This window comes from Branchiostoma floridae, chromosome 8 (genome assembly GCF_000003815.2).
Source record: "Branchiostoma floridae strain S238N-H82 chromosome 8, Bfl_VNyyK, whole genome shotgun sequence".
NCBI classification, from domain to species: domain Eukaryota; kingdom Metazoa; phylum Chordata; class Leptocardii; order Amphioxiformes; family Branchiostomatidae; genus Branchiostoma; species Branchiostoma floridae.
Window position 1 is genome coordinate 8,357,140 of NC_049986.1, and position 10,252 is coordinate 8,367,391.

The following is a 10,252-nucleotide window of genomic DNA, read 5'->3' on the forward strand; positions in this document are numbered from 1 at the left end:
AAGGCAGTCATACCGGCTATATAGATACAGATACAGGTACAGATACAGATACAGATACAGATACAGATACAGATACAGATACATCCCAATGCTGTCCCAATAGCATTGTAGCCAGCAGTCCAGCCTTATCAGCTTTGGTCCTCTCCCAATGGGCAGAGTGGAGACTGTTGGGACCAAACCAAAGCTAACAAGGCTGGACTCCAGGCTACTATGCTCATATATGGAGCATTGAGCCTTCTACAAAGTCTGCTGACTCCTGCAAGGCCAAATACAGTCATGCTTTTAGAGGGTGCAACCATCATGAAAGCAGTTAAGGACAAGCTGCTTGTAGAATTAGGAAAAATCAAGACCACTTGTGTTTCTATCATGTATTGGATACATATGTGTTAACACTCTCCTTGGTGCTGAAATGCCATCAGTTGGTACATGTTGTTCTATTTGTTCCATAGGGCATCAAGGGAGACCCTGGGGGACCTGGTGAACCTGGTGGGCCGGTAAGTCGGCACTTTTACTACCCGTGCATGTATGTATAGAATATTCTTGATAGAATATTGAGGGTATTTTGAAAGTTTTATTGTACAAAGTGACAGTATTTTTTTCTTTTTTCTGAAGGGAGAAATCGGTGCACCAGGTGATGCTGGTATTCCCGGGCCTGCTGGGGAAAAGGTAACACAAATATTCAACCTCATTTTATCTTTGATTGTCCAAAGTAAGACACATGCATAGATGGTGTGTATGCAAATGTTTCAATGGTATTCAGATGGTATGCTGTCCCTCCAGGTAGTGATGTTTTCAAGTAGTCTTACACAAGTTGTTATCCTGTGACCAAAGCATTTGCCTGTCGAACATCTTAAATGTATTAACTTTGATGTTTCCTATGTGCAGAACATTGTTGACTCTAACAATTGTTAATGTATTCATGTTGCCAGGGAGACAGAGGTCCAGGTGGCAAGCCTGGTCCAGCAGGTGGTAAAGGGGAAGATGTAAGTTTCACTTTTCTCCTTCCACTGTCCTTGCACAAGGTGTTAGGATACAGTATGATATTAGCCTGGTTACCAAACCCCAGCCCGATCTCAAGTATCTATCGTGCAGGGGTCTGGCCGGATGGGATAGGCCTTCTTCTCAATTTTGCCCCTTATAGTGGGCAAAAAACTCCACCAATAGAACAGCAGCAGGACCAGCAGGAGGTAATACACCCCTACCATGATTGGTTAAAGACCCTCAACTGTATTTTTTTAATCCATAACAGTAGCCACCAAGTACCTGATTCGCTACTGTGATAGCCTGCTGGCTACCTGTGGTGTGAGTGGTCATAAATCCTAGGTTCTCCTCCCTCTGATCAAGGGCCTTCGAGAACATTTCTACAGCCATCCTGCCAGACCCCAACACAGAAGATATTTTTGAGGTTGGGGTTTGGTATCCAGGCTAGTATGATAGCATAACTGGATAGCCCTTGACGATTCACATGTGTACAGAACAACTTATAGGAATGAATGAAACATATCTTTTTCTCTGGTGGCAAACCATGTTCTGGATAGATTTTCAACAATTATGTAGTTGTTGCTGGGTATTGTTTGTAGTGCTAACATTCCATTTAATTCCTCTCTTTCTCTGTGTACATTTGTATCTCATTTTAAGTAATAATGGCTTCTAGCATCCATTTGCAGACAACCTATATCATGTAAGTTATACCGTACAGTCATGCATGTAGTTATAATGTTAAGGATTGATAATTGTTTGTTCCAGGGTCATGAAGGTCCTGTTGGCCCACCTGGACTACCTGGCCCACCTGGCCCAGAAGTAAGATCTCTTTATGTCATGTAATCAACAAATTCCAGAATTTGACATCATTGACATGCGCTTCCAAAAATTTCTGTTAGGCATTCATGCCAAAGCCTCAAACGATGGTGTCAGGGGAGAATTGGGAACTTTCCCAGCTAGGATTGATGCAGAAATGCAACTTGTGAAATATTGGCATCGTTTAGTTAATCTGCCCGAAGATGCCCTTCTTCGTGAGGCATACAATACTGTTTCATTCGGAGAACATGATTGGATTGTCCACGTAAAAAATATCCTCAACTACCAAGGCTTTGGACACATATGGCTGAACCCGAGGTCATACCACATAGACACAATCACCACTCAGTTACGACAACGTTTACAAGATATATACGTGCAAAATTGGCATTCCTCTATTCGAAACAATTCCAAACTCTCATCTCTTTCTACATTGAACAAGCATTACAAGCAAGAAAATTACATTTCAACCATAAAGAGCCTTGACGTTCGTAGGGCAATCACACAACTCAGAATTGGCTGTCACAAATTAAATATAGAAACCGGAAGATTCCAAAAAATCCCTATTGACCAGAGGGTTTGTCCATTCTGTCCAGAGCTAATCGAAGACGAATATCACTTTATGGTTGTATGTCCCAAATATTCCGATATACGCAATTCTCTATACAGAAGGCTGTCATTTTGTACACAAGGATTTATCCAAATGGACCTGAAGTGCAAATTGAGATACATAATGACATGTGACAATCCCTGCATGGCAGATATAGGAAAATATATCAAAGAAGGTTTTGACATTAGAAATTCCCCAAATGATTGTAAAAGCCTCCAATGATTGTAAGAAACTTATCCCATACTACAACTCCTGTATTAGTTAGATAAGCCCTAAGTTAAGTTATAGCACTGTAGTTATGTAGATGCCATACTTTGTACCTCGTACAATTGTTGTGCAATAAAGTTATATCTTATATCTGTAACGTTACAACATGTAATTCACAATAGAAACTCAAATAGTTAAAAGTTATGTCAGTTTCTGTAAACATTCCTCCTGTGGTTTAAAAGCTGGTATGTGGTTTTTTGCAAACTAAGCACAGAGGGGTAGTCATGCAGAGTGGTACATTCAGATATCTTGTGACCGAAAAACCTTGTCTGCATGCAGTTGGTTCTGTCACAGCCTGCTTGAAAATTCCTTGACAACCTATGTGTGACTGCCTATGATTATAGACTTGGTTAGATGAGTTATTTGTATTTCTTACAGAGTACCAAAAATCTAAAACATGGTGGTCTCCCTACCTTTTCTTTCAGGGTCCGAAAGGTATCCCAGGTATACCCGGCAGAAGGGGAAAGATCGGATTTGCGGTGAGAAATTATGATCATTGTCTGTTAAAATGTTTTACTATTTTAAAGTTGATGTCTTATGGAGGATGGGTGATTTGAGCATAAATATTTGACAATCTTTGACAAAGGAATTTTGTTTTTTCAGGGTCCACAAGGAGAGGAAGGTATTCCAGGATCAGAGGGCAAACCTGGCAAAGAAGTAAGCCCATATTGTATGGTAATGTTGTGCCGTAAAAAACAAGGTGTTAGAAACCTAACAGTACTTTGTAACTGCTGTACCTGCAACCTTTTCCTTGATAAGATCAGATAAGGAAAAGTCCTGATGAGAAGATTGTAAGTCAATGTTCGGCGTGAAAATGAATGAAAGTGAGCTCAGACTTGTTAAGCTCACTGATTCCACTGGTCATGACAGTAAACAGACACTTTGTATAGTATTAGCACAATGAGAGGTGGACCACAGCTTAACGCTGCATCCTAAAGCCAGCCTTACAATTCATTCAGCTGGAAGTGCCCCACGAATGCTGGCCGAGCTGCTAAAAATTGTCCAAAGCCCGCGTGATCGCCCAAACACCAGTCATACTCTGGTGGAAATGTCCATTTGGTGCTTGCCAATAAGTCGGCTGAGCTAAATTCTTCATTTGTAAACTTAAGGGGCTTTAAGGACAACAACCTTTCCAGTACCATGCATGCTGTGAGAAAAAATTAGATAAAATAAGAGGTGAGATTGGAACTCTAGGTCCAGAGGAGGGTTACTAACCACTTGACTGTGCCGTGCATTGATGTGACATATGTGGGCACCATGACAATTTGTCTCAGTCTAACAACATGGGAGGAACGCATCACCCCATGTTTATAGACCCAGCAGGGGAGTGATATGTGGGTCCAGGTCCTCAGCCCAACAACACGGGCAGGGAAGGCCAAAGGAACCCACTGCCTGAAGGTGCAAGTGACATGAACCAGACCCTATAGCTTAAAGGCCTTGTCATTGTCCACTAAAAGTTCAGGATTTATGTTGGACTGGAAATAAAACACAGATGAGAATGCCTTTCATGACAAACAGCATTGAACTTAAGAGACTCTGAATCTTTAATGAGAGAAATACCAGATGCAGAAGGGATTTAGCTTTAGTTTTTGTCTTAAACTCTTTATGTTTTGTGAGAATAAGAATGAGTAAGCTTAGATGGATTGTGAGATTGTGGCTTTCCTTATCTTCAGACTCATTTTTTAGTTCACTGATGAAAGTGTGCATGTACGAGGGGCGTTCAATAAGTAATAACTCTAACTCACTTCCAAGTGTCTGATCTAAATGAAATTTTGCATGTGTAATGATTTATATATCTATAGTTTATGTTTCAAAAAAGAGCTCTGAACTAATTGTGGTTTCTGATTTACTGGTGTTTGAACTGAGTTAGGTGTGAAATGGACCAGGTGTGAAATGGAGCCAGTTGAGTGTCGCGCAGTGATTCGGTTTTTGTATTTGAAAGGACGCACACCAAAGGAGACTTTTGATGAAATGAAAGAAACTTATGTTGATGATGCCCCGTCATATGACCTTGTAAAACGCTGGCATCCTGAATTCAAACATGGCCGGAAGTCTGTGGAAACAGCTCCCAGACCTGGTCGTCCCTCTTCTGCTATTGATGAGGCATCTGTTGGAGGACCAACTTGGGGTGTCCTACAAAAACGGTGTCCAGAGCTGCATCAAACGATGGGAGAAATGCATAACTCTGGGTGGTTCCTATGAAGAGAAAGACTAATAACTGTGCCAAGTTTCATTAATCTCCTGCTATGGAAAATGAGTCAGAGTTATTACTAATTGAACGCCCCTCGTACATGCTGTCTGAAACATCTGACTCTAGAGACCTGAGTGAAGTGAGGACAGTCGTGTAAAGGGTCCTTTACAATTTAGCTTAAGGGCAAGAGATTGGATGCATATCAGCAGATTTTTTTTGCCAGTTATGCCACACGACCCCACCATTATAGTTTGATATATCTTTTATGTTCTGGATGTTTAACATTCATCAAAAAGGTGACTACTCATGTTTGGAGCTTCATTTGTTACAGTCACCCATGCTGTGACTTGTGTTGAAGCACAAGTGACCAACACCACAATTACATGCACACCAAAACACAGTTACTCAAGGAACTGATTTTGGAAATGGTCAGACGTTTCAGATCGTATTCACTATCTTTCATCGATGTCACTGTGTCACTGTCACTTTCATCAGTGTTAGTAGATACTATCTGAAATGTCTGACTGTTCCAGAATCATATGCAGTTGTTTGAGTAACTGTTTTTTGATGTATCTTATTTCCTGGATGTCTAACTTCCATTGACCGACCACAATTATTATGTACATTGTATACTACAGCTGTCTACATCTCTTCTTCTCATGTCTTCCATGTAGGGTCCTCCAGGTATCCAGGGGCCACCGGGACCAGATGGTGAGAAAGTAAGCTGTTACCTCCCATTCACATCTCATACCCTCATAGAACATTATAAGCTCTGCGCACACTGGGCGCCAAATAGTTCTGGGCATAGAGAGCATTATGTAAGCCATCCTAACAGTGTTGTGTGCAGTTTATCGTGATGTAATTGCATGTGGGATGATGTTTGTTGATATGTGTTTTTTCGGATTCAGTTTTTTTTATGGAGAAGATTAAAGATGATTGAAATCTTGATAAAAAGGCGATTTAGTTGACATTGCTGTTTAAGTATTGTCGTTGAGTTTAGATTTGAATTATGTGGTTAACAGTTTTGTTTTGTAAGTCAACTAGACTAGCGTACTGTTTGTAATGTTACAGTGGTGCAGTACATTGTATGCTCACAAACCCATGTTTGTATGATCCCAGGGTGGACTCGGACCACTTGGCCCAAGAGGTGAACCAGGACTTAAGGCAAGTACACTTAAAATGAAATCAACTTTCCCTTAAGTTAACAATGTCAGAAGCCTTGTTAGTCATATTTTGTATGTCCAGTAAGCCTGGTCTTTTCTTAAGTTGACTTAAGTTGCATGTGGAATGTCAACAATACATCATATTGTGTTGTTGTTGTTGTTTTTTACACACAGGGCTTGTCTGGTGCCAAAGGTGCTGTTGGTGAAATCGGAGAAGACGGTGATCCAGTATGTACACTTTTGCCTTCATGTTATGATTTATCATTTAGTTATCTGGACAGTCTCCAATGAGTCCAATTATAATCCACAACCTACATTTCTTAATTGAATTATTGCCAACAGACCTAGGTGTATCCTGACAAGAAACAGGGACAGGTCCGCAAACCTTGTTTACGACTTTGTAGGAAAACGTCGTCTTCAGGCAATCATCGCGCTTATCTTACATAGCGATGTTGCCGATAGCGCGTCCACTCTTAATGAAAGTCGTCTACTTGTGTTTTAGATTTCCACCCATTAAAGCCCACCCTTGAAAATGAAAGGGTTGATTGATGTTTTGATAGCTGTAATGGGAGGTCCGGTTGCCATGTGCTTGTTGTTTAGTCAGTCCAGATGGATTGAGTCTTGTCTTTGTACATAAATCTTGGGTTAATCACCTGACACTGCACCTGCAGGGAGAACCTGGGGCCAGGGGAGCCATGGGAACTGTCGGGGACCAAGGCTTACAGGTACCTCCGCAAGACATCATGTGCTTAAAGTAGTTATCTTTTAACAACAATCAGATGTGTCAGTTACACTGCATAACTCTCATAGATGGATGAAAAAAGCCAAAGTGATCTTGAACCAGTTTCGTTCTGAATGCCAAAATGAGCCATTACGTGACTGCTTTGATTTACAAAAGTCACCCTCTATATAGATGCTTATAGTAAGGTATACTTGTCTATCTATAGACTATTATCCATGGTCTATTTTTCTTTGTTCTAATAATGATTGCATCCCTACATACATGTATTGTCTACATCAGATGATAAATATGTTTGGTGTGTGTTTTTATTTAGGGCAGAGATGGAGAGCCAGGACCACCAGGCTTTGAAGGCTTAAGAGGACCCCGAGTGAGTGTCCCTTTCATGTCTCTTGTCGCTACACATGTTCATGTAGGGTACTCTGTCATACACTGTGTGGTTAAACTCAGCTTCAAAGTAACAGCAGCTATAGCATGTATTCCAGAGGCATTGGAATAACACAGGATATATAAGCTTGGACACTGCATGAAAGAAATCTTGGCATGGCCATGATTAGTGATGAAGTTTATACCCTGTGAACCCGGTACATTAGTCAACAAACCAATCAGAGCTGGCAAACATAAGCCATATCACTTATTTTTTATTACTGTCCCACCAGCAAAACAAAGCCGTTCTTGTTATTGTTGATTTTGTTTCATTCACGTTCTTTCATCTCCAGGGCAGCAAAGGTGCTATGGGAAAACTTGGACCCCCTGGAAAAGATGGCCCACCTGTAAGTTTTTGTTTCAGCTTCTGATTCAAAGCCCAACTGATAATTATAAAACAATGTTACACCTTTTTTCAGGATGAACGTAATACATGTGGATAAGAAAAGTGCTTCTCTCAGCATCCATGTGATAGCCTCTTAGTGGAATTTTTCTCTTTTGCTTGTTTGAATAGATTATTACAGACCCTGATATTTTAACAATTTTTATAGCAGGCCCCTCCAAGATATCTATGTTGGCTTACATTTTCGGTTTACTCTTGAATGGGCATAAACCACTGTCAAAACAATACTACACCATGAGAGGCACAAATAGTAAGTCAACTGAAATCTTATTTTCTATACCCAGGGTGCCCCTGGTCTGGCATCTGAGGAACCTGGTGAGAAAGGAGAGAAGGGACAAGAGGTAAGTCTTAAACTTGTGACTTTGACAAGAAGCTGACACGAAATGGTCTTTTCTCTTGCCATGAGGTACACATGTACAAAAATGTAAGTCTAGATCTTTAGTTTATAGGCAAATGTCATTCGTTCATTTTTTCATTTTATCTCAGTAATTGTAAATACTTATTAGACGTAATCATCATCAAATTCCTTCTTTAGAATACTTTCTTCTGGCACAATTGCAGAGAAGCAATGATAAAAGTTTTGGCCAAAGTGAAATACTAAATTTAGTTTGTTTTTCTTCGTGAGTTTGACCAAGAGCATTTTATCCGTATATACTGTCCTTGGTTTGATAAGAAATCATCTTAAGTTTACTTTAATTGTCTATTTCAGGGTTACCCAGGTGATTCAGGACCTGTTGGTCAACAGGGTCAAAGAGGAGATCCGGTAAGAGACAACTCTGTAGTTGTAATGATTGCTCACGCATTGCTCATTGCTGAAGTGTCATTTTGTGAAAGATACATGTATGAATGCTTTTGGGAATGATTTCATAATTTTTTATGTATATTTTTTCCATTTTTAGGGTCTGAAGGGACCATCAGGACCAGTGGGGTTACCTGGTGCAATTGGACCTCCTGTAAGTACTTTTTTTCCTTTCTTTCTTTTCAATGTCATAGACGGAAATAGCATCCAAACCATTGAACAATTTCTTATTACAGTACAATAGAAAGTGATTTTTATAGTGTTAATGCTATTTTTCCTCTTGTGAAAAAGGGTGCTGATGGCAAAACCAGTGAAAGAGGTCGCCCTGGCAGAGATGGCCCTAAGGTATGTGTCTTAAAAGATTACTCACAATACTGTCAGCTACGTTTTACTGACAGTACAGTGCAAAGGATTTACAATGTTGCATGAAGATCACATCGTATAGTACTGGTAATATATACTACACAAGGACGTAACTCTTGTAGTGCATCCATTTTTTTCAAGTCTGACACCGGACTGCTTTTTTTCCGCAGGGCCTGCGTGGTAACCGTGGTGCCCGCGGCTTCCCTGGGTTCCAGGGAGACCCAGGTCCAGTTGGGCCCGAAGGACAGGAGGGTGGCAGAGGGTCGGTGGGAGATGCGGTAGGAACATCTTGATAATTTACTCAAACAACACGTTACAAACAAAAGTTGCATATTACCGGTGAAATAGCTCAATGGTAGAGTGCTCGCTTTCTATCTGCGAGGTTGCAGGTTCAGTATACATTGTTGTCGGGTCATACCAAAGATGTAGTGTTTTTCGTATCCTTCAGATATCTTCATAGACATGACTATATTTGCATATCAATGTGTTTGTAATATTTTATCTTCAAAGGGAAACCCTGGAGATCTTGGTCCTCAAGGAGAAGTGGGATTACTTGGACATACTGTAAGTCTATCAAACAATTGTTAAAATCCTCATAATGATGATCTTTATTTTATTTAAAATCCTTATAGCACAGTTATACATACAGTCACTTACTATCCAGTTTATTGTCCGTTGTTGGCTCATCTCAAGTGTTTGTTTAAGGCTTTATTTATCCATGGGAAGCTCAAATCGGCCTGCAGGCTGCTTTTTATTGAGGTCTTGAGGGACGTAAGGGTCAGATAAAATATAACCGAGATACAGATGACATGGAGTCCTAGAAAATCTATCAACATATATCATTACGTACGCAACCTTGCACATGTACATGTTATGACTTGATGGTAGACCCCCAGGTGCCAGCACTTAGCAAGTTGTAAAGGTGGAAGTGTTCCCTTATGATGTCAACCCATCATTTATGTGGCTATCTCTTCTACCGTCCCTGTGATCTATCTTCTCTTCATCCATTCTCTAAAGTTCACTATGATGCTGTGTATCCCAAGCCTGCTTCTCACAGCAGGTTTTTCATGTTATCATCCAGTACTTTTGAACAAGTTGAAATATATATATATATATTGCTTACTTCTCTTGCATTGCCATTACAGGGGAAAGTAGGGGTTGAAGGTGTCAAGGGAAGCAGAGGCAACCCTGGTGAGCCGGTATGGAACATTTTCATAGTACTCCTTTCTGAAAGTCCTCATACACTTATATGACATTATCAAAATATCATCTTTAAAGTTTAATGCACTTTCATTGCTTTTACTTAAAGACAGCAATGGAGACTAAGTTTTCTTTTTTACAAGTTTTACTTGTTAAGACAAATGGTGAGCTGAAGATTTATTTTCTTTAATCTAATATACAGTTTGTCATCTTTAAGTTACGGCAAGATTTTGTGTTTACACCTGTTTTAAAAACTGTGATATTCAATGGTACTAAAATCTGATGTTTCCATCC

At 40.1% G+C, this 10,252-nt stretch overlaps 1 protein-coding gene across 1 annotated transcript in view; it reads left to right on the plus strand.

The window, feature by feature from the left end:
- LOC118421184 (collagen alpha-1(I) chain-like) overlaps positions 1-10,252 on the plus strand; it is a gene marked incomplete at its 5' end in the record, with an annotated part of 73,947 nt that overhangs the window by 48,069 nt on the left and 15,626 nt on the right. Inside the window, 20 exon segments of the mRNA XM_035828346.1 lie at positions 104-192; positions 450-494; positions 613-666; positions 930-983; positions 1,747-1,800; positions 3,100-3,153; positions 3,278-3,331; positions 5,540-5,576; positions 5,985-6,029; positions 6,203-6,256; positions 6,700-6,753; positions 7,084-7,137; positions 7,487-7,540; positions 7,881-7,937; positions 8,306-8,359; positions 8,496-8,549; positions 8,687-8,740; positions 8,929-9,036; positions 9,269-9,322; positions 9,904-9,957. Of these exon segments, the coding sequence (XP_035684239.1) occupies positions 104-192; positions 450-494; positions 613-666; positions 930-983; positions 1,747-1,800; positions 3,100-3,153; positions 3,278-3,331; positions 5,540-5,576; positions 5,985-6,029; positions 6,203-6,256; positions 6,700-6,753; positions 7,084-7,137; positions 7,487-7,540; positions 7,881-7,937; positions 8,306-8,359; positions 8,496-8,549; positions 8,687-8,740; positions 8,929-9,036; positions 9,269-9,322; positions 9,904-9,957 (1,137 nt within the window).